Below are 26109 nucleotides of genomic sequence, written 5' to 3' on the forward strand. Positions count from 1 at the left end.
TGAGCTATAGCCCCATCCCAAAGGAAAGTTTTTTAAAGTGCTTTGGATATATTGGTTAAAACCATGCTCATCCACATATAAGAGCAAATGAATCAAGCCAAAAAAATAGGCTTTTGTTAATCCTAACATTAAATGTATCTGAGATAAAACCAAATTGGGAAGGGGGGAAGGGGTATTTTAGGCACATTATACACATTGTTAATTTAATCCTTAAAAAATAATTTTTAAAGAGTTGAATAATAATCCAAATATCTATGGGTAAATAAGGGTTATCTGTATTTGGGTAAATGATACCTCCTACCGTAAATTATTGAGGACAGATAACAATAAAGAGTCTGTGACTTAAGTGCTCACAAATGATGGTCTGGTGAGTCTGAATGATTGACTCCAGGTACACAGACTGGACCCCTACCTGGCCCTTAGGAAAATGTTTAACTTCTTGGTACATCACAAAGACATTTCTGATAGGTCACTTTTTTAGTCATCATTTTTGCCCCTGTGACTAAAGGACCCGCTCAGAGCAATTGTAGAGGAGGAAAAGTATTTGGGAGCTCACAATTTCAGAAGTATCAGTCCATAAGAGGCTGGATCCATTCCTCAGGGCTCAAGGTGAGGCAGGACAACATGGAGAAAGAGTGTGGCAGATAAGCAGCTCACATGATGAATAGAAAGCAGAGAGAGACACTCCACTCTCCAGACAGAAAATTTATACCCCATAGCCATGGCCCCACTGAACCACTTCCTCCAGTCACACCCCCCACCTGCCTCCAGTCACCACCCAGTTAATCCAATCAGGGATTAATTCACTGATTAGGTTAAGATTATAACCCAATAATTTCTCCTCCAAATAATCTTGAGTCCCTAAATAAACTTTTCTTCCCCTAAAATTGTAATGGTCAGATCTTCTAGTCACAGCAGTGAAACAGCTGAGTAAAACAGTCACTGTCCATAATATTTGTGTCCACTCTTTGCTGGATTTTGAATAGAATTGTGAAATGAAAAAAAATAAAATAATAGAAAAAATACAATGATATACAAGATATTATTATATGGATGTAACATACACCATTGATGTTGCAAAATAATGAGACAGATTATTTCAAGACAGAAATATTGACCTAAGACTGGAAACATTCCAATAATAATTTTAGTTACTATTTTTAGTCACTATTTTATTGAAAGTATTATAGTGCTTTTAAGCTCCCACCAAAGATTTTGTACTGAAACTGCTGGGCAACCAACTTGATTCACTTCTAGTGTTTATTTATTATTTTTAGAACTTTTAAAATATACTTAAAAACTTTTTCTAGGTTTAGGTGTTGGATTTTATTCCTTATAAAGCAGTACTGGATCACATTTTGATGAGCAGCACATACACATCAATCAGACACTGATGCACATTCCATACATCTACAAAAACAAGATAACTACTGTAACACAAAGTGCTAGAAATGACGTACACAAAACATGCGCACATACTGTTTTTCCTTCCATTACTTTGTTGTTTATCAGAGTAATACATTAGAATCACCTTGGGAATTTTAAATAATCTTATGATGTAGCTCTCACTCAGACAATTATACAAAAATTTCTAGGGGCTATGACAACATTCATTATAAAGAATCCCTGCTTATTCCAAAATTTTAGCCAACTTTGAGAACCAGTACTCCATAGTTGTCTCACATCATTGCCTAAATGTTAGTTGAAATTATTTTTCCTTCAAGGACTAGTGTCCTCACTTTCTATTATACTAATAATAGCAGGTAACATTATAAAATACTAAAGATGATTATATGATCAATATGCATCCACGTACAGTGGTCTGGAATGTGAGCTTCTCCATTACTTATTCACTCTTCTGTTAGTATGCACTCCAGACTTTTGCTTCTGAGACAAATCTTCACTGGCCTACGATCAACCCTTGGTCTCAGTACTAGAAGTTGCTATTCTTTTCAGCAACAAAACTGTTGTGACTATGTGTGACTATCTTATGTTGGAATCAATTATAGTCCATTTTTCTTACTTGCTACATAAAAGAGAAGAAAAAAAACATCAGAAAGATGTAGTCCCTATCCTCCAATTTTCCAGGACTTTTCTAGCATACATTTTAATATTAATTTCACACATTATTTTCCTTCCTTATTCATACACAAAAGAATATAGATTGTTAATTCTGTTTTATTCTAAATTCACCTGCATCATTCTCAATTTGTTGATGTATTCGCCAATATGGCACATATTCCTTTGATGGCACAGGTCACTTCTATCTTCCTTTGTATATTTCTTTTCATCTTCAACTCTAAACATTGGCAAAGTAATTACTTAGTCCTAGGAACTGTTGTACTATTTATAGCAACCATCGTGATCTCATACAGTCTCATGGTTTCAAATACTATCTACACAGACTTTCAAACATGCATGGTCCTCTTCCCTGAATATCAGACTTGAATTTCAAACTTAACATCTCTAAAATCCAACTTCTGTTCTTCCACAAACATCTGCTTCTCTCACATTCAACTTCACATCAGTCTGTGACCACTGTATCCTTCCACCTGCTCTGGCTAACAAAAACAATTTTTATTCATCCAAGACTCTACTCTTACTCTTGCACCACAAATCCAATCCCTCACCAAATTCAAATGACCCTCATATTTCATAATCATCTCTCATTACATCTTGGTCCTAAGTTAAAACCATCTCTGATGTGTATTATCACAACAGGCTTCTAACAGGTCTCCCTCTTGTACCTTTGCTTCATCCTGATGTCTATTTTCCACATTCTATAGTCAGTGTTGCTCTGTCAAGATAAAAGTAAAATCACATCATTCCACAGAAAACTTGGCAAAGTCCTGTTGCTAGGCATCTACTAAAATCAGTCCCCTCTTACTATCCTAACTTTATCTCCTGAAACAATGCCTCCCAATTCCCAATAAAGCCAAATGGGGCATTTTACTCTCCAGAAAATGCCTGGCATATCCTCCTTCAAAGACTTCCTGCTATGGCTGGAATGCTTTTCCCCTAGATATTTTCATGGATACTCCATCCACTTTTTAGTACTTTTTCCCCCTGCTTCATGGCACTTAGAAATACTGCATATTGTCTTTATACTTTTGGAAGTTTGTTTTAAATTTCCCTTCAATATATAAGCTGTTTGAGAGCAAGAAAATTTTGTCTGTTTTCATCAGGGATTTACTTTCAGTGCCTAGGAGAGGGCATGACACCTATAGAATCAAACAAGTATTTATTAAATGTGTAAAGTAATGAATGAGCTGTTAAATAACAAGTAATGGTAACTGCCTAAGTTCTCTTCATCCTAGTATTTCAATTTTTTTTTTATTCACAATCTTGAAGAAAGCAAAAAGGAAAAGAAAAATGATCAACCTCACTAAAATAAAAGGGGGGGGGGAAACAGAATGAAAGTTTACTAAACAAAGAAAATGTACTTAGCTCCAAAATAAATGGGGAAAAAATGTCCTAATTAACATGGAAGGTCAACTAAAATGAGAACTACATGCAATTTTCATTCACTCTACAGACTTTAATCAACAACAGAATTATAACAAGCATATAAATTAGGTTGTATTTTAAACACATTAAAACTATTCTTTCTTAATTTTGAAAAGATTCTTGTTTCTTCATTGTGCATGGCTCCAATAGGAAGAACTATGCTTCAGACACAATCTTTTCCTGTAGTTTGCTTCTTAAGCTCCAGGTTTGCAGATTTTTTTGGAAGGGAAATACAAGTTTACCACCCATCTTAAAGAGAAAGTTGTATTTCAATAACTATGAACCTTAAATTGCTTTCACCTGTATATGTTGACAAATCATTATATTGATGCAGTAGAGAAGAAATAAAGTAAATTAAATAAAACAAAGTAGGCTCTGCTTCTAGAAAAGACCAGATTGTTCCTGTTGAACCAACTTGCCAAAGATGAGTAGTAGGAACTACTGAATCTCTGGAGATATGCTGCAGTGTTAATCATGGAAGTTAAAAAAAAAAAAAAAAACATATAGTAGAGCATCATAATTTCATAGATGAGCATACATATACATAATATCTATACAGTGATGTGCACACACACAAAAAAAATTCTACAAACACACAAATAATGATTCCCATTAGGGGGATAATAATATCAAATTCTGGTAGTTCTCTTAGTTATGAGACTAATGTGTGATGTTCATGGATTTTGGTTCATTTTAATCTTTGTACACTGTATAAAATGTACTTGTTTTAAAATAAAAAGAAAAATAGCTGAAAATTTTTCCCCTGAAAATATAAAGAAGAATGTTGAGGAAAAATGTCTTTCAGAATATGACTGCCAAAAATCAGACCTCAAAATAATTACTGTTCATGTATTTATAAAACCTCCCCCCAAGGAAGTCCAATGAATTTCATGTAAATAGGTTGTTTAATTAAATAACTTTGGAAAAGATTTTACAGAATATAATTTTGTCACTTTCTTGATTCATCCATTTTCTTTTTAAACATGCTATTTTTACCTATGCATAATTATCTTCCACTTTTATCTCCACACCAGTATAATTGTTACACTAAGCAAAGTTCAAATAAGACAGAAAATAATAAAATGAAGTAATGAGTTATTTGTTATGGATAAAATGACCTTAGAAATTAAACTTTGAGATAATTTTAATTATCAAATGTCTATCCACAGGAAAGCACTATTCTAGAGTAGGAAGGCAAAAACAAATCAAAGTACCTAATTTTTGGCCATTTGCATTGACCCTTAAATTTTGCTGATATACTCCCTGATATTCTCCTACAACTCTGTGTTGTGCCTGACCAAAAATTCTCTCTATGTTCTTTTTGGTACTTGGTAACCCCTACTTCAGCCACTTCATTCCTGCATACTCCAGTTTACCTGGTTCTTGCTTCCTGTTTCTCTCTACCTATTCTCTCTCTTCCTCATCTCTCTCATTGCTACCTGAGGTCATGGGATAAATACTGAATCACCTAAATGTTATGTAATGCTCTATCATGAACCATATAATTCACTCCCATTCTTTGAAGTATCCGCTAGTAAAATGAAAGGGAATCATTAAAGATCTAAGGCCCAATCCATGTACATTACCAGCAGAATACACTTTAACTTCTTAGTGTTATTAAAACCTACTTTCACTGTTTCCAAAGTATGTTCACAGCCACATATTTTTCTGGTTGTTACAATTACCTCTGTGAAAGGAAGGCTAAAAATTAATGTCCTGATGTTACCTTTAAAGAAAGAGAGGGCATTTGTTCAAGTCATCTGTTATAAATGCTAGAATCTAGATCCAGAGCTTTCCAAAATAAGAAGCATTTTGGTAAAAGTGCCTCAATTGCTTCCTTTTCTTTGTAAGGTACTGCAGAAAAGAAATACCTATTGATATTCCCCAAAATATCAAATCCTTTACACAGTGTAGATGTTCTCAGACTCTTGGAAAGTGTTAGTCATATGTTTCTTTCAAACACTAGTTGGCTAGATTGGTGGATAAAAGCTTTGGTCTGCCAGGTTATTCACTTCAGGTCAGACAGCAGTTTCCCTGGTTCATAATCTGCTCTTAAATGCTTGCTAACATTTTGCTGTTTATGAAGTTTGTGTGCTTACTTGTTTGTTTTTACCTAAAACTTACCTAGAATAATCAACAATGAGCTACAGTAGATGAGAAAGACAAGAAGGCTTAAAGTAATTTATCTACTGTAAGCTTTAACTAGGAGAGTAGAGGAAGGAGTACAGGGGGAGAGGAAGAAGTGGAAATGGAAGTGTAGCAAATTATATTCCATGCCTGTGTGACTATGTCAAAATGAACCCCACTGTTAGGTATAACTATCATGCACTAATTCAGAACATAAAAAAAGAAGAAAAATAATTTTTCTAAGTTTACCTACATATAGAAGAAGAGGAAGAAGATCTGTCAACTCCTGATTAGCAAGAGGAGTGTCAATCCTAATAGTGCAAAACATCAAAAAGTGGGTTTATCCAGTAGGCGGAGGGGGAACCCTGCAAACATTATTCTTACTAGGGAAATGTTCCCAAAATAAACTTCTGAGAATAAAAGATTTATTATCAAAGTTTAAGTCCTTTAAATTCTGGATATGGGTTTCTTGGAAGTAGTGAAATTAAAATTAAAGGGGCAGTGACTTTGTAGAAGACATCATTTTTTATTGAGTCTGTATAACATAGTACACAAAAGATGAGCAAAATGGGAGTTTATTTTCCACATGAGCTGTGTCTTAGGGAACTTTCCATTTTTTACTATGTAGAATTCTGTTGCTATTTTGTGCAACTTTTCTAATATTCAGTGGATTTTTTTAAAAAATCACAAACCTACATATAGACATATACAAACATATACATATACAATATGCTTAAACAATTCATAAACCTTCCAAAACAACATAGATCCCTAGGCTTAAAAAATCTGTTTGGAAGGCTGAGGCAGAATTGCAAATTCAAAGCCAGACCCAGCAACTTAGTGAGGCTCTAAGCAACTGGGGATGTGACTAAGTGCTGTGTTCAATCCCCAGCACCAAAATAAAAAACAAATAAAATATAAAAATTAAAAATCTGCATTTGATATTCAAATTAACTTACAATTCATTAGTTATTACACTGTGTAGACAACTGTACAAAGAGCTGAATAAATTAAACTTATACTATTTTTTTCATTGAAAGAGATAGCCAAAGCATAGATATGATAGCCAAAACAATACACTTTCTCATTACAACAAGAACTCACAATACCCTGCAGGCAGCCCTAGTAGCTGATACATGGTTAAAAAAAATTATTATTATTATTCAAATACATAGTAACCAAATAAGTAGTTGTAACAAGTTCTACTTTAAACACTAAAATCTATTTCCTTGATAGAACATCCAGATTTTAAATATAATAATAAGAGAGACCTGAAGATGCAGACTTGATCTTTCAAATCTAGAGATTTACTGATTTTTGCTTGAGGGCATTTGTATAGTAACATGCACTCAACTTTTGCAGGACAAGACATTTTTAGCAATATTTTCCAGTTTCTCATTGTTTTAAAGTTGTTATTTACTTTCTATTTACCTTTATGACATCATGGCCTGCAGATACTCTCAATATTAAGTAAAACTATGTATTTCTTCAAGAAAATAATGTCTAAATAAGAGTGGTCACAAAACAATTTGGTAACCCTAATAGTAAAGCTACATAATAACTGTCTTAAAGAGTGGATAAATAATAAACCTTTTCCAAAACGATTTTCATACCTCAAATGTTCTTAGTTAAGAATAATATTTGAAAGTTAAAGTTGACCTATAATACTGTTTCATGAAAATCATTTTCAGATATCATTATATATCATAGTACAAAGCACCTGCAGGTGGTGAACAATTACGTAGGGAAAGTAATTTTCTGAATTGGACATAAAATAATTCCTAATGAGCTACTGAAAAATTATAATGGGGAAATGCAATTTATTCCGTGCTAAAATGAGTAAGTGAGAGGAATGCAAATCAATTTTTTACAGATTAATGAGATTACTAAACAGCCATGTCACCTTGGGTCAAAGGAAAAATGGCAAATATTTATTAAGCAACAACTACATGCTAGATAATAGCAAATATTTCACATATATGTGTTTTCTTGACTGTTACAAAATTGCAAGAATTTTTTTATTTCCTTTATTGAAGGAAAAGTGAAAACTCGGGAAGGTTAAATGTCATGACTAAACCAGAAGCAATTAGAACCTGAACTTAAATTCAGGTTGCTCTATTTCCTGCATCAGTTTAACCTAATTCAACAATTTTCTCTTTTTAATAAAATAAAAAGACAGAACAGCAGTAATCTCTAAAGTCTCTTAGATTAAACAGAATTCTATTCTGATGATGTTAAGGATTATTATTCTGGTATTACCACAAATATATTCTATAGGATACTGTGAGGTTGGAGATTTTATATATCAAGACAAATGAAATTGAGCATAAATAAATGGTATGAATCTTTCAAATGTATAGATTCAGTGTAAAATATTTAAAAATTGGATAGTAATTAAGAGCAGCATGAAGGAAACTTAAAAACCTTATAACTTGGGGCTGGAGTTGTGGCTCAGCAATAGAGCACTTGCCTAGTGTATGGGCTCTCTCTCATCCAGCGAGGAGGTCGACGGAACAGGGTAGAGGAGAGTGTGTCTGCAGAGGCGCTAATCAAGACCTCTGGAGACCAAGCAGGAAGCAGGTCTGATTTTATTGCACAGTTACCATGTAAATATAATCAGGCAGTAGCTAAGCAGATTATAGGCAGCCACCAATACAATTTCTGGCCAACTGTCCTTACAGCAACCAGTTGAGGAGCAGGCCATGGAGCAAGCACAGTGACTATAACATGTGGCCTCACACCCAGGCCTGTGCCTGCAGGTAAGTGGTTTGCCACTCACACGCCTAGCACGGGGGAGTGGTTTGCCACTCAGATGCCCTTAACATTTGCCATATATGCAGTACTCCATGCACTTGCCCCTACAGTCTAGCACATGTGAGGTGCTGCAATCGAGCCTCAGCACCACATAAAAATAAATAAATTAAAGGTACTCTGTCCAACTACAACTTAAAAATAAACAACTTATATCTAGTTTTGGCTTGCCACTAATTTCTCTTTATTTTTTCCATTCTAATGATTTCTTGGGAACTGTAGGTCCCATTTGCTACACATAAATGTGGAGCATTAAAAATTCCAAAAATTTCTGGACCACTGCCATTGGGCCAATAAAAAAATTACTGAGCCTGTACACTAAGACAGTATTATGAAAGCAGTTCTAGTTTTCAAAATAGCTTTTGGTAAACATTATGACTAGGAAGAAATCTGAACTTTGAAATAAGGATTGTGACATATAACAACACCAGTCAGCTCTTCCCAGTGACTTATCTTCATTAATTTTAATTTAATTTCAATTTTGAGTAGAAGAAAACAGAATAAATAATTACCTCAAAGAAGCTAAGGAGAGTCTGTTACTTACTTTCACTGGAAATGAATCTATCTGACTAATCCAACAAAAATTATCAAAATCAGAGCATAGTAAAGCAAAAACTGTCACACTAGGAACCCTAAAGTTCAGGAATTAATGCCAAGGGTTAATAAATGAGATGGCATCAAATTAAAAAGCTTTTTACACATCACAGGAAACAAGAAGGTAAGTAGAGAATTTATAGAATTGAAGCAAATCTTTGATAACTACTCTTCTGACAGAGGATTAATATCTACAATATATAAAGAACTCAAAAAATTTAACACCAAAAAAAAGGGAAACATCCCAATTGATAAATGGACAAATACGTTAAACAGATACTTCTCAAAAGGAGTAATATGAATGGCAAAATAAAAGGAAAAATGTTCAACATCATTAGCACGTAGGAAAATGCAAATCAAAACTACACTGAGATATCATCTCACAAGAGTCTGAAAGGCAGTCATCAAGAACACAAATAGTGGGCTGGAGTAGCTCAGTGGTAGGGTGATTACCTAGCATGTGTGAGGCACTGGGATTCATCTGCAGCACCACATAAAAATAATAAATAAAGAAATAAAGAATCCAAACAGTAATGTGTTCATAGCAGCACAAATTACAATAGCCAAACTATGGAACCAGCCTAGGTGTCCACCAACAGATGAATAGATAAGATGTATACAGACACGGGAGTTTTATTCAGTCCTAAAGAAAAATGAAATTATGACTTTTGTAGGAAATTAGATGGAATTGGAAAACATCTTGCTAAGTGGACTAGGCTAATCTAAGAAAGGCAAGGGTTATTTTTTTTTTTTTTTCATTTGTGGAAGCTAGGAAGGAAAAAGGGAAAGAAAGGTGGCAGGGACATCTTGTGAAAAACAAGAGAGATCACTAGAATAGAGGAAAGGGACCAGGGGGTGAGAGGAGACGAGGGAGGAGGAAAGTGCTGAGGAGGGGTATTGTCCAAATTATACTGTTATATTGTATATGTAAAAACACATCCCAGCATTATGTATAAGCATAAGGCACCAATTAAAAAATTTGGACAAAAAAATATAAATGCCTATCATATTAAGCAAGGAAGGTTTTACTATCCCAATAATATCCTTAATATCCAAGTTAAACTATGTAACTTAGAAAATATCATCTTCAAATAATACTGCTGCGAAGATCCAAACTTCCAAAAACTGAGAAACACAGGATATGTATAGCGCATGAAGATTGCAGAGCAATCTTGTAATAAAATCATAATAATTGTTTGCTTGCTGAACAGGAAAAATGTTTTATGCATTATACCATCTACTTTGAAAATCTATTCCAAAGCAGTATGAAGATTCCTTAGAAAATTTGGAATGGAACAACCATTGAACCCAGTTACCCATTTCCTTGGCTTACACTCAAAGGACTTAAAATCGGCTCACTACAGTGACACAGCCATTCAATATACCATTCAATTCACAATAGCCAAGCTATGGAAGAAACCTATGTGCTCTACAAGAGATAAATGAATAAAGAAAATGTGGTACATATACACAATAAAATATTTCTCGGGCATAAGGACAAATGAAACTATGGCATTTGCTGGTAAATGGATAGAACTAGAGATTATCATGCTAAGTGAAAGGAGCCAATCCCAAAAAACCAAAGGCAAAATATGTTCTCGCTGATATGTGGATGCTAATCTACAACAAGGGCAGGAAAGATTAGAAGTTGATTGGAATAGACAAATAGAAATAAAGGGAAGGGAGACGGGATGGGAATAGGAAAGACAATATAATGAATCAGAAATAATTTTTCTGACCTTATATATGAATGCATGACCAATGTACCTCCATATCATGTACAACTATAATAATGGGATCCTAATTCGAACAAGTTATTCAATGTATGTAAAATATATAAAAATACACTCTACTGTTATGTGTATCTAGAAAGAACAAATAAAAATAAAATAAAATAAACAAGAAGGAAGTCTATTCCAGTCAGGCATTTTGGTTAGAAATCTAACACATTACAATTTTTCCCACTTAATAGAAAATTGGGGCTAGGGGTGTCGTTGAGTGGTAGATTGCATGCCTAGCATGAGAAAGGCTCTGGGTTTAATCCTCATCACCACAAAAATAATAATGGTGGTAATGATGATAGAAAGTTGACTTCTGTTATAACGCTCACACTGAACATCAGATTTTCAGAAACAGACTTTTGACAGTAAATGGGGATTCATTTAAACTAAATGATAATACATTAATTGCCAGGGAAAATACAGTAATTTTATCTTTTTTAAAAATGTGTTTGGTTGTTTCAGAATATGAAAGAGATTAATGACAAAACTTCAATATTGAGGAAATTTGAAAAAAAAAAATATTTGCCTTGGAACAAATACCTGCAAATGATGAGTTCTGAAAAAGCAATGAACTGTGTTTAAAAGCTTTTTGGCAAAGTTGGCTTAGCTTTATAGGCTTATCTTTTTTTTTTTTTTTTTTTTTTGTAAGCTTTCAACTGCCAAATATTATAGTAATGTCATACTGTACTTCGGATTGCATTTTTATTCTCTTTTGAAATTTGTTTCTGTTTCTCATGGAACTCCTGGGTTCAACTGATCCTCCTGCCTCAGCCTTCATTGTAGCTGGGATTACAGTTCTGTACCACCGCATCAGAATAATAAAAATCATTCTTTTTTTTTTTTTTTTGTTCTAGGGATTGAACCCAGGGCCTTGTGCATGCAAGGCAAGCACTCTACCAACTGAGCTATATCCCTACGCCTTAAAAATTATTCTTAATCTTCTGTTTAATCTGAGAAGGTACTCTGCATGTCTCCAAAATAATTATTTGTGTATTAAATTGATTTTATTATAGTATTGATGACATATACTACTCATTACTTCTGAAGGAGCCATGTTTCTTTCTAAACTTGTTACCTTCTGCAACTTTTTAAAATATTCATTACTATATTAATATAATTATCATAAGTATTAGCTTTCCTAATGTAAGAATATTGATATTATTCCTTATTCTCCAGCACCCAGGCCAGAATTGTAGTCAAGTGACCAATCTTCTACAGTGACTGTTTTGGGCCTTCTTTGCATGATGTGCTACTAAATTCAGTAAAATAAAAATTTCCAATCTTTCTTTTAAATTGTCCTTGGGATTTCTTTTAGGGCTTTTGACAACCATAAAGATAAATTTCCTTACTTTATTCAGACCAGAACCACTAAAATAATTAAGCTCCTTGGTTATGCTCCGTATTTTACAAACAGCTAAACACCATTGTAAAGGTTACATAGGAAGAACATTATATCATATTGATTTTATCCAGAAACATTTAATTAATATAAAAGGTGTATCTAAGAAAATAGTTTATAGAAAGAACCTCGAAATATGTTAATACTCTAACTGTCCTGGGAACCTTCAGGGAAAATAATAACAGAATATGTGAGGCCTTAGATTCAACAAACAACAACAACAACAAAAGGTTTTTTAAAATACACACACACACACATTAAAGAACCAGGGGAAAGAAGGTTGTACTGAAGTACATAACCACTTAATGAAGTTTGTGAAACTGTCCTATTTTACACTCAGAAGCCTTCAGCAAATAATTCAGCACCTACACCTATCTATGTTGGTATGTAAAGATTTCATAATGTTGTGGGCCTTTTATGTTATTATGTGCTCTAAATATATAAAATATGTACTTTTTGCTGAAAAATATTTATTAGTAAATATTTTTTCTCTCTGGGCGCAGGAGAGGAAATGAGGCCTTGATAACAGTGCTACAGCACTCTCAATGGAAATTGGGTTGGAAATTTTAGGTTCTGAAATTTTAAAATGTTTTATACATGTAATAATAACCTACTATAAATTAAAAAATAGCTATATATTTTTCACAACAATAACAATATAAGATCATTAATATTGTATATATTTTTAATTATTCCCTTGTGCTGCTTTTTGATATATTTATTTCCCTGGCATTCTTATGTATGAAAAATAATAAGCTTTTAAACAGAGATAGGTTGTAGCCATCATGAGGCAAGTTTATTTTTGGAAAGGCAAAATATAAGGTCATAACTGTACTTTCAGTCACTCTCCTCCCAAGGAAAGTCATTTTGCTTCTTTGAACTATGTATTGATTTTATGGTATATGTTAAAGGTGACTGTAGAGACTTTGAAATTACTCTGTATTCTTATCTCTAATTCATTTAGGAGTTTGGAAGTTCTGTAGCACTGACACAAATATATTTTCTCTATTTTTTTAATACTTGGCTATTTTCCCCCCTGAGATATATTGGAACATATCTAACTTAGATACATTATGTACCTGAAATATCAGAAGAAAATTCCTGTCTCAGCATGCCATTTCTGTTCTCTGTAATTTAGACATTCTTCATGCTGCATTTATGTCCGTAAGGGTAATAGTCCTTACATTAAAAACCAGCCTTCATTTAGTGTCTCACCCTTCAAGTAGTCCATTATAGCCTTTCACTCTCTCACCCTGCCCTGCCTCCAACTCTCACCATTTTTAATAAGCAACTCAAATGTAGTAAACTATCTTCTCTGTGCTTAGGGCAAAAACATCAACAGACACATGATAACATGTTTTGGAAGAGCACATTGAAATAAGCCCATAATTCTTGTCCTAAAATACCCCACTGCAAACAAAGTCTTAAAATTATTTTCAAACCCTAGACTTTAGTCTGATTTTTTAGTCCATGATTTTTTTTCTTCTACCATACAAGCTCTAATGAGAAAGTAGATAATATATGTGTTTCTACAGGTTTGCTTAGACAGACATGCAGCAAGTGTTCATCAAATGACTAAAAATAACATACAGGTAAATCAAAGAGAGCGCAGAGCATCTCCCCAGGAGAACAGTATATACTGAGAAAACCCTGAAACCCAGCAGCAATTCCAACAGCAGTGAACCTTAGATTCTATTTCATATATAAAGCTTTAAAATTCTAGAAAAAAATAGCATCTTATATGAAGTGGTAGAAAACCATTCTGGATTAAATAATTTAAACGGCTCATTATAAAGTAGATTTAATTGTCCAAACCAAGTAAAGGAATTTGTCAGCTAAACTGCCGTGATAAAGTAGGAAGTTACTGTGGCACTGATATGAGACAGACCAAAGTTCAAATTCTGTCCTTGTGTGGCTTTATGCAAGTTATTCACTCCACTTTTCTCTAAAATGTCACTTATTCTGTAGGGTTCTTTTGAGGATTAAAATATATAGTTCATGTCCCTACTGTAACAAAACTCAATAATCTACCAGTAAGTGGTAACTAATAGCAATGAACTCTCCTCTCAGAGATGCCTATCTGAAAGGGCTTGAGTTTGCAAAATCACTGTATTCAGACTGTCCCTTAAAGTCAGATATCTCCAAGCATTCTTCACAAAAGCCACCTTGATGGAACAGGAGTGGTAGAGAGGAAGTATTTAAGAGTCAGGGTACTGGAAGTTACAAAGAAGTAGGTCCTGGGACCATTAGTTCCTTGTTACTGGTTTTACAGATTTAAGTAATAAGAATTTTTTTTTCCTAAAGAATTCTATTGTTTAAAAGAAATGTGAAAACTGCTGAATGAAGCATATCCTTTCAGATTTAAACTTCTGTGGTTTGAGACTCCTGAGATTCTAACTCCCATACCCAGCATTTTGAGGTCCGCCCTGCTGTGTTCATGAACTGAGGTTAAGCAATTATCTTGCCTTTCTTCCCTCCCCTTCCTGTTTCCCTTCCTTTCTTCTCCCTAGGGCCAATCCATTTCTCAGTTCTCCTCAGGAATACTACTACATATATTCACACATATAGTTCTACTTGTATTAACAGACAATGTTAATTAGATGACAAAAGAGAGAAGAAGCCAACATTTTGGCCCAATGTCTCTATCCTCAAACAGAAAAGCAACCATAATGTGGGAAACTCAGCATCTCATGACCAACACTAAATGCACATAATTTTGCCCTGTTACTCTCTGCCATGCCTTGTTTCTGACAGATAATACTGCCAGATGATTCTGTCCAATTCAACTATGTGAGATTTATGGCAGATATGATTCTCAAAAATTGCATGCCTCATTATCAATTGTGTATAATAGGGTGAGGAAAATATTAAGTAAAGCGATCTACTAATTTTAATAAGCAATTACTATTCCCAGAAAGACTATAGATTAGAAATGAGAGGTCAAAAACTTATTTGAAATTTCTTCTCAGAAGTATTAAAATGTATAACACTATATATATATATATATATATATATATATATATAATATTATGTAAATATAAATTAGAATTGTCCACTACAATACCGAGACTAGTATCAAATAGAAAACTTACCTAAAACTGTGTTACCTATAAATGTTATCATCTGTATCAAATTGTGGACATGAATGTTTTATTTACTTTTCACCACTATCAGAAAAAGCCAGGTACAAAATCATGTGACCTAACCACACTCCCTCTTAAGTACACAAGCAACTGAATCTCACCAAATAAATATTTGAAGAAGGCAGGTCCCATTTTAACAATCTGGCTAATAATTTATGCTTAAAATCTAAGAGAAATAAAGATACTCAGTTTTACATGTAACAAACTAATAAAAAGTCACTTTCTTAACAGTATTGTTTTTTTTGCTTCTTTGTGTCATCTCATTTTGGGTTCTACATTTTAGTTTGGGGACTTGACACAGAGACAGACTTGAAATCCAGCAGGGTCTTAAACTATTGAATCACACCTGGCTAAGTTTTATAAGACAGGATGGTTTCTTACTTCAATTTTTAGGTTGATTTAATGACCGAGGGCTTTTATATTTTACAATATATAAAATGTGTGTAATTTAAATTAGGAACTCTGTACAGTGATTTACATTATTATCAGTAAAAGTACCAGATTGAAGGTGGAATATAATGTAGTCATAATTTTAAATACTGTCAAAGGAGTACTCTAGGGACTCCAAACTAAAATTCAATTAGTCATTTTACAAAAACGTGTTAAGAAGGAAAGGCAGTTATAATTACGATGAAAGATGAATTACAATCACAGTTCCTACACTCTGATCACGAACAGAACATATAGTAAAATGGTCAGACGAATTTGTTTTATGATGTCATAAACATAAAATACTTGACGAACCAGATCACAGACCCAGATGTATTTGGGATCAAAGAACAATTGATGGTTTTCATACAACATCTCATTCTTTGTAGGTTAATGTTATATATTTATATATCCAATTTTTGATAAGTAAACATTGGATGAATTTGACAAGAAAGCACAGAGAGAAGAGAGAAATGAAAAAAACCCTTTTCTGGGTAGTATTAGTAACATTTAAATATATCTAAAATAAACAGGTGATGCCATTTATAAAGGCAAAAAAACTTAATATTAATAATTATGTGAAGTTCTTCTAATTGCATTAAAATGTGAATTCAATATCATATTTGAGAAAAGGGGAATTTTATTCAATTAATTTTTTAATCCAGAGAAAAATAGCTTTACTATTCAAACAAGGACCAAAATATTTTAAATTTGATATTAAAAGAGCTGACATTTTTGTGTAAGTAAAATAGTGTATTGGAAAATTTTAAATTTTTAAAATGAGATTCATGAGGACATTATAGTCTAGTAATAAAAAATTACATATAAAACTCATAATATAACATTAGCAATTTAATTATATACAAAGTATAGTACAGCCAAGTATATATGGGGTTATAAGAGTAGAATAAAATTAAGAGTTCTAAGCCAGTCAGGAAAATCTTCCCAAAGCAGTGGGAACTTGTGTAGACATAGCAACAATAGGTAAGAGTTTGGTCAATGGATAAGTGGACAAAGAAATATCTAAGCAGAGGTAAGGGAACATTAAAAGGCCACAAAATGTCAAAGAACAGAGAGAGAAAGAAAAGAGAGAGAGAGAGAGAGAGAGAGAGAGAGAGAGAGAGAGAGAGAGAGAGAATGTGTGATGTGTGAGTGTGTGTGTGTGTTTGTGTGTGTGTGTGTGTGTGTGTAGAGGAATAGAGGGATCCAGGATGGTGGGAAAAGAAGAATTTGAACCCATTTGAGGTCTCATGTTATGCATCTTTTATTCTAATCTGTAAAATTTTAATTATTTTAGTTTTCCAGTAGTATCTTTGTGAGCACTGATGTTGTTACCTTTTATTAACTTATAAGATATACACAGAACACTACACAACTCATCTTCAGACCATCTCCCTAGGCCCTCCCACAGGTAATAACACCGTGATTTCCAACTCAACAGTTACTTTTACCTCATTTTGAAATTTATGTAAACATAACGATACTCTTGTGTCTGGTATTATTTCCAGGAGCCTGTGGCTGTGACATTCATTCACATGGTTGTGTATAACAATAGTCTATGTTCATTGTGGAGTAAGATTCCACCATATGAATATTCCATCATTTATTTGTCTATTGCACTGCTGTTCAAGTTGTTTTCAGCTTGTGTCCATTAGGAATGCTGATGCTGTAAATACTCCTACACGTGTCTTTCGGGGAATATGAGCACTCAATTCTGCTGGGCTTATACCCAAAAATGAATTAGCAGGTCAGCAGGCTGTACAAAGTAGTTGTAAGGATTTACATCCAATCATAGTCTATGTGGGTTTTGCTTGCTCTACATTCTCACCAACACCTGAAATCACGTTTGCAGCAGTTTCTCATTATGACTTTAATTTGCATTTCCTTAATGACTAAGTTGAATAGGTGCTCAGATTTTCAAGTCATTTTTAGGTGTTAAGACTCTTTCACAAAGTGCTCATTCTTTGGCATGCTGTTATTAAATATATTTATCAGGCCTGTTAGCCATCATTGTCATCTAACAAAAGTAATATGTGGCAACTGCTGCAGAGTGTTATAAGCAATTTTTGATAGTACTGTATCTTTCCACGTGGAGACATTATTTTCCTCCTTTCTCTACTCTTCAACACATACTCCTTCTTGTATCATTCTAAATTATTTATTCACCCTACATTTCTTCTTCCCCTATTGGCATCTAGTCCAAAAAGTCAATTAACAGAAATAGATTAGCAATGTCCAAGTACTGTATAGAGCTCAATAACAAGTTCATGTCAGAGAGCCAACCTTCCTGCTATAGTGGTTACTGATGCTTGGGATTTTGGTTTGTATGAGTGCTTGTGTGTGACTTTTAAGTAGACAAAAGAAGGAAGCCTACCTGTCTGTACGTTGGAAAATAAAAGGATCATTCATAAAACTTTAATAGGAAAAGTCTAAATGTCTCCTTTGCACCAATTTATGGCAGATAATGTTCAGTCAGCACTTTGAAGAAATATCATCAGGAAAATGAATAAAACAGCATCTTCTATAAAGAAAATAAATATGGTGTTTTCTCTCAACTCTCTTCGGAACTAAACACAGTTATACTCAGGAAAAAATAAAGTGCCATGACCTTTTTTCCCTCCTTTGAGTGATTAATTACTTAATGTCCTATTAATTGGTCAATCTGGCTGAATTTCAAACACTTTCATTTTCTGTGCATATCATATTTTACTGTAACCACCAATTAGGTTGTGCATCAAAGGTGAGCCAACAAGGTCATCTGAGCAATATCTCTTCAGCTCTTCATTATCCACCATCAGTGGTAATTAACAATGGTAACATTTCCATAAATCAACGTCTTTCTGATTATTCTCTGATGATAAACAGTCAAAATGTGTGCATTCCAGCCCACCCTCTTTAAAAAATGAAAAATTCAGTCTAAATATACCACAGAGAAAATTCAGGCCAAAAATTGCAGTTGTTTCTTTAATTAAAATGCACCAGCAAAATAAGGTTATGTACCTTTGAAAGAAAAATACAAACTTATGCAGAACACTAAATGAGTCTGTTGAAGATATAGGGGTCAAACACAAGAAGAAAAGGATGTCAAGCACAAAGTATCATTTTATTCCTCTGCAAAGGAAATTATGGCTCAGTCCAGCCTCAGAAATAACCATTTGTCTAATCAGCCATGGGAAGTGACAATTCAGAATAAGCAGCAGATTTAATCCATGTACATACCATAGTGTAGACTTATAAAATTTTTTTTCAAGAAAAAATGTGGGGGTGGGGGAAGTGGATCTCATGAAAATAAAAAAGAGACAAAGCATTAGAGTAGAGGAAGAAGGTTAGGAGGAGAGAAAGGGGAAGAAAATTGGCCAAATTGTTATGTACATATACAAACATGTTAAAATGAATCCCACTGCTAAATATAATTATTACACACACCCCAAAAAATAATTAATTGAAAACAACACTTTTAAAGGACACATATACTATATTCATTTATAACACAAAATATAACTTTTAGGCTTTCCTTTATTTGCTTTGCATTCTTGTGATATGTTGATATTTCTTTCTTTGCATTTTAAGAATCATACTAATTAGCAAGTTCAGGGATGATGCTGGTAAAAGGGATTTTTGTCCATCACCGGAATTGATATTTTCATTTCTAATTGTTATGTTTAAAATTGCCTATCTAAAATTCATACTCGGGAGGGGAGGGGAGGTGAGGGGGGATAGTAGAGGATATGAAGGGCAGCAGAATACAACATACACTAGTATGGCAGTATGTAAAAAAGTGGATGTGTAAACGATGTGATTCTGCAATCTGTATACGGGGTAAAAATGGGAGTTCATAATCTGCTTGAATCAAATGTATGAAATATGATATGCCAAGAGCTTTGTAATGTTTTGAACAACTAATAATAAAAACAAAAAGAAAAAAAATAAATAAAATTCATACTCAGTTTAGGAAGGACTTTCTGAATTGGGAGAAAAAATAATTTTAAACTATTTTATTTAATTGTAATAAAATGCTAAAAATGTATTTTTAAAAAGTTGTTGGTAATAGAAAATCAGAATATCAATTGATTATATACAATAATATAGTTACATATTATATTTTATACATACATTATTATATGATATATAAGTATATATGATATTTGTTTCTTTCTAAAAATTGGATAGTTTCTTCTCTTTACCACTGAAATTTGAAATTCCTGTTTATATTTTTGATTTTTGTAATTAAACAAGTTGTTGCTAAACACAGGACCCATATTATTTCCAAATTATTATGTTGAACTGAAAGCACAAATATGAATTCAACATTGTATAAAATTATATATATATATATATATATATATATATATATATATATATAGATGTCTTCTATTAATGTGGTTTTCAAAAGTAAGAGAAAACAATCAGAAGATGCATTACTCCATTACTTTGTTATCAACCAAAAAAAAATTTTAAAAAAAAGAAGACGTTTTCATTCCACAAAATCAAAGGATATAACAAGATCTTAGCAAAACCAATGAATAGGTTTCAGCACTATTTCTATGTTATTCACTGGGAAAAAAGGCTTTCTCTATTTGATCATTTTTGTCTCTAAGATGCTCCCCCTTCAGAGCCACTGGTTTGCTCATGATCAGCAGGAGCGTGAGACAGTCTCTCTCCAACCATGGAAGGGAAGCCCTTCCACTCAGTATAACTGAATCAAATTGGTAATTTTATTGAATAAGTATCAAATTAATCAATCCAAGTGTAAGATTTTTTCAGTAGTCTTTTTATTGTTCTGCTTTTTATGTTTTTATTTTTTGGTTTGTCATTTTTATTTCATATTAAGTAGGAAAAAAGCAATTAACATTTTTTTTTGCAAAGACAGAGATAAGAAAGGTATAATGAGAAATTTTGAAGAATATAGGGTTAGAGAAAGTGACTAAGGGAAATGCAAATAATAGTTTAAGACTAATATATGTCACCAAGAAATACAATAAATTTGCTTATTATAACAAAAATTATTATTGTTATATCTAAAATACGAAAATGCTACATACTCTGAAGCCATTTCCCCATGGTTAAGTAAATAAAATGGTTCTCAAGAGGGAGCACTTGGGAGGAACATGAGCAACTTATATTCCATGCATGTATGATTATGTCAAAATGAACCCCAATTTTATGTATAGCTATGATACACTAATAAAAATAATTTTTAAATTAAAAAAGAGAGAGAGAATGATTCTTACCTTGAGGCATTTCAGGTGGCAGGTAATGGGGCTCTTGAGCACTAACATGTACCCATTCGAAATCATCATACAGATCCTGATGGTAATCACAGGCTCCTGGACCATCATCAAAAGTACAGCCACCTAGAAACAGAAAAGAGGACCAGTGTTATATTTCAAACACATGTTCTAAACATGGGGCAGCAATCACTACATTGAAATACTTGATGTGGTTCTCATAATCATAATAATCAATGGTCCTCCTACTTATTATTATTCTCTGTAAATTTCCACATAAAAATAAATATCTATCAGTATATTTTATTTAAATAAAAAAAGTTTGAGCCCCAGAAAGAAGGTTGAAGCACACCTTTTGAATTATTTTTAAAAATAGAACATATGGTTATATGAATAAGTGCATGAGGATGGTAAAGAGAATTTCCTGAAATATATAAACCACCTAAAATCTAAATAATGTTTAACAACCTTTATAGAGAGGAGAAGAAGGAATAGTGAAAACTGTCTTCCTTTGTAATACTTGTCCAAATAGGTGAAGTCAATGTATACATCTTAACACATCCCTTGCTTTTGGTGCAACTAATCTGGAAAGCAGTATAGAAATCCCTTAGAAAACTTGAAATTGAACCACCAGCTATCTTGCTCCTTGGTCTATACCCAAAGGATCTGAAATCAGCATACCACAGTAGCACAGCTACATCGATGTTTATACCAATGTTTATAGCAGCTCAATAACTAAACTGTGGTACCAACTTAAATGCCCTTCAATAGATGAATGGATAAAGAAACTGGGGTATATGTACACAATGGAATATCACTCAGCATTAAAAGAGAATAAAATTAAGACATTTTGCAGGTAAATGAATGGAGTTGGAGAATATCATGCTAAGCGAAATAAGCCGATTCCAAAAAACCAAAGGCCGAATATTCTCTCTGATAATTGGATACTGACACATAATGCGGTTGGCGGGGAGAATGTAAAAAATGGAGGAACTGTGATTGGGCAAAGGGAAGACAGGGGAGAGGAGGGAACATAGGGGCAGGAAAGATGTGAAATGAGATGGACATCATTACCCTAGATACACGTATGACAACATCTATGGTGCAAGACTACATTGTGTACAACCAGAGAATAAAAAGTTGTGTTCCATTTGTGTACAATGAATCAAAATTCATTCTGCTGTCATATATACCTAATTAGAATTAATAAATAAATTATTAAAAATAACTATAAAATCTGCTCATAATAGGCAATGAGACAAATTGAACTTCATATAGAGAGAGTCTGAAGCAGTTGAGGTCTGAGAAATACTCTCCCATAATTATTTAAATTATTTTCATACAGAAAGATGATTTAAATGTAGGGGGACTGAAGCACAAATTCACTCAAGTTAGTTGCTAATTATTGCTTCCACTTTATTTAATAACCTGCTTCCCCCCCCCCATTTATGTCAGCATTTTTTTTTCTGGTTTTATTTTTAAGGGTAATTGTATGGCAGAAGTAGAATGACTACTATATACAGGCACACACAAGTCAAAATATTTTGTGAATTCAAATCATGAAAATAAGAACTGGCTATATGTCTAATCTTGAAAGAAAATAAATTAGAACTAATAAAAATCCAGCAGTGGCTTTAATGAGAAAAACCAATAACCTGATTCCTTTCAAGTAGCTTATATTTTTGGTTTCCATGGGGATCTCTGTGAATAGACTCAACAAATTCTTGGACCAGCAACAACAGGCTGAGGGGTGGTAAACTTTGGGCCTTTAAATTCTTCTCATTGTGCTCATCAAAAATTTGGCCCTTTGAGTATGAATGAAAGTCACACTCCTCACCAATGACAGAGAAAAGGCAGCATCAAAGTCAAAACAGGACATCAGAGGTGTCCAGATGACACCACATACCTAAAACCTTTTTCAAAAGCAAAAGTGCCTATCTGTGAATTCTTCTTATGAACATACCATTCCTTTAAAATAACCCAAAGTCCAGCATCTTAAAAACTTAATATTGTCCTTTAAATATGCTATATACTTTTTTTATAAATGCTTTCATGAAAAATGATGTATTTTTTATTTAAAATTAGCCAGTTAAAAGAGATTACAAGGAAACACGAATTCATACACCAAGGAAAAGTTTTTCTCAAAAATATTATTTGTTATCACAATCCTAAAGTGACTTATTGCTTTCCAACACATGCCTTCAGGGGCCCCATTACCTTTATATTGGTAAGGGTACCCTAATGTAATTTAAACTACCAGTGGAACCCACAATGCCTCATTTGGAAGACAAATGGCCTTAATTGCTGTCCTTCAGAGCCACTATAAATTTTAGGCTCCAGCATTCTGATTAACAATAACACCTAAGAATAGATGTATGAAATAAATTGCACATCATTCCAGAAACATATCAAGAGTGTCTTGAACGTCCTTGCATGAAAATAACATGTCAAAAGATAAGTTTTAATCTACAATTTACAATGAATTCTAATCCAAGGGTAGCCATAGAACTCTTCACCACACGTAGAACATATTTCTAAATCTTTCTTTGGTAAGAGGTTTTTCCAATTGTTTTTGTAAACAACAGTGTATCTCAAGGTTAAGGAATAAAACAGTGTAGTAGAAGATAGGGAGTATAAAAACTAAAAACAATGATGCTGGGCTCATGAACCAAACAGTGGTTATGTGGGATAACAGTGTGATTGGAATTCTAAAGAGCAAATGAGAAGTGGATACCTGTACCTAGTATGTTGAGGAAGACTTCACTGAGTTACGCCTAATGAAGGTGAGTAAGAATGTGCCAAGAAAACCAAAGCTAGAATGGAAAGAGGATTGCAATCAAAGGAAAGGCAAAAAGAAATGTCAGAGAAGGCTAAAGCAGCATGAGATAGTAGCGAATCTCAAATAATTCTCTATAATGAACATGAAAAGTATGGAGGGAATGCAGCAGAAACAAATCTAAACAAGGAAGATTTTAAATGTCATAAATGGAGTTTAATGTTTCTTCGTCAGTTGTATTGAAAGCACTGAAAGATTTATACCCAGAATATGGCACAATTCAAGCCTCATTTAAAATTAATGATAACAACTCAAGATAAAACATATAAAGGGCTGGGGACATGGCTCTGGGGACATGGCTCAGTGGTTAAGCATCCCTGGGTCAATCCCTGGTAGCAGAAAAAAATAAAATAAACCATACTTAATAATAACATCAGTAGCTGTCACGTGTAGAATAGAAAGTGGAATGGAGGAAAATGGAAGTAGATACTTGGATTCAACCTTACAATAGACAGCATGTAGAATATATCTTGAATTAATTCCATCATTCACTCTCTCTACTGATATTTAAGACTCACTAGAAAGTCTTAAATAGAAAGCCTTCTATGCTACATACAGTCCTGTCTATACATGTTCCTGATCTGTAGTATTCCTATCTATTTAAAAGAGAAATGTCAAAACAAGGTTCTTATTCATAAATTAAAGCATCACTCATGAATTTTAAGTTTTACAAAACTAGACGGCAGAATAGAAGATGGCAACACTGAACTGGCATTCCAAAAATTTAGTTAGGCGGAGGAGAGAAAAAATGAGCAAGGAAACATCTTGCACTTTCAACTGTTGTATTTGCTACTGGTGCTAAGGCTACAAATGAGTAGCTGCAAATCATGCCAGAAAAAGGGTGACCATAGATCTTGACCCTGGGAGGAAAATTACTTCTGAAAAGCATTTCACAGATTGCTAATTCCTCTCCACCAGTCATTTAGCTGAGGGACAGCTGCATCACTGCAGTGGTCTGCTTCCACCATGGAGAGCCACTTGAAGGTTTCTGCAACCTGTTCTCCTGAAAACAAAAATCAGATGGATTTGAACTTGCCAGAATTTCTTTCCTTTTCTAATATAGTCATGAAAAGGGATAGTACTAAGTAATATTTGGTATACCAGCCCCTCTAAAATAACTCTCTGGCCTCAAAATGATACTGCCCAAATATCTAAAACATTTAGAGGAATTCTTGCGAACTTAGTCAAACAGTAGCTCTATGAGAAATATGAAAATAAAGACCCTTTCTGTAGAATTATGAAGAAATGAGAAATGCTAAAACTCAATTCCTTTCTGAAGTCAAACTTTTCAATAGAAAAGGTTTACTTCATGTTGAACTACAAAAAAGAAAAGAAAAGAAAAAAGAAAAAAGCCATTAAGAACTTGGACAGTCATGAATATTTTGTGAAGAGTGTTCTTTTAAAAATAGTGTGCTAGAATCTTCCACATTCTCCTTTACAAAGCACTTACATATCTGTAATCTTCTGACTGCATATATTAGCAAGAAAAAAATCTTTTGTGGTTCTATACTGAACAAGTTTCATTTAACTAAATATATACAACATTTTCTTAATTTCTTATATCAGGTGGAATATATCAGACTTTAAAAAGTAAGAAAGTCCTGGACGAAACATGTTGGCAAGTACATCTTTAGCACAGCTGTTAGATGACTCTTAAAACTGAACTAGTTAAACTTCTAATGTGAATTAAGCTTTAATATACAAATTTGAAGTTTAAGTAGTAATCAAATTTAGAATGATCGTCCTCCCATGTAGAACATAGAGAAAGATTAAGATATGCCTCATTAGACATACAAAATATTGAGTTAAACTAACTTCAAATGAGTCCTCTTTAGTTATGCTAATCTGAGTTCATAATATAAATATACTGCTGTAGCCTCCAAAACATATCAAGAAGCAAATATTTCACAAAAAAATTCAAAAGATATTGAGCTATTACTGAATATCTTAAATGTAGTTCCATTTATAATTTGAGTGAATATAGTTTACTTGCAGAAAAACACATTATTGAGAAAAGTATAGAAATTCATGCTTTAAAGTAAAGTTCATATTCCTATAAAATACAATGGGATATTTTAATAGATTTTTTTCTCTTTTAACTCTATACTTCTGCTGACAGTACAAAATAAGAGTTGACATATACAATCAATGTTTAGGTGTATGCATCTCCTATAAAGATAAGCAACACTTTTACTCAATGAAAAAAAAAAGAATATTGAAATACTGGAATTGAAATACAGGGGGAAAAAATCCA

General features: G+C 33.2%; 1 protein-coding gene across 8 annotated transcripts in view; it reads right to left on the reverse strand.

The window, feature by feature from the left end:
• Window positions 1-26109, reverse strand: part of PTPRK (protein tyrosine phosphatase receptor type K) — a 572160-nt gene that overhangs the window by 420262 nt on the left and 125789 nt on the right. For all 8 annotated transcript variants that reach the window (XM_081294494.1, XM_081294493.1, XM_081294498.1 and 5 more), the window contains exon 2: window positions 21023-21145. In XM_081294494.1, coding sequence (XP_081150620.1) covers window positions 21023-21145 — 123 coding nt within the window. The remainder of the gene's footprint in view (window positions 1-21022; window positions 21146-26109) is intronic.

The sequence above is a fragment of the Spermophilus citellus genome (assembly GCF_964194105.1).
Source record: "Spermophilus citellus genome assembly, chromosome: 5".
Lineage (NCBI taxonomy): Eukaryota > Metazoa > Chordata > Mammalia > Rodentia > Sciuridae > Spermophilus > Spermophilus citellus.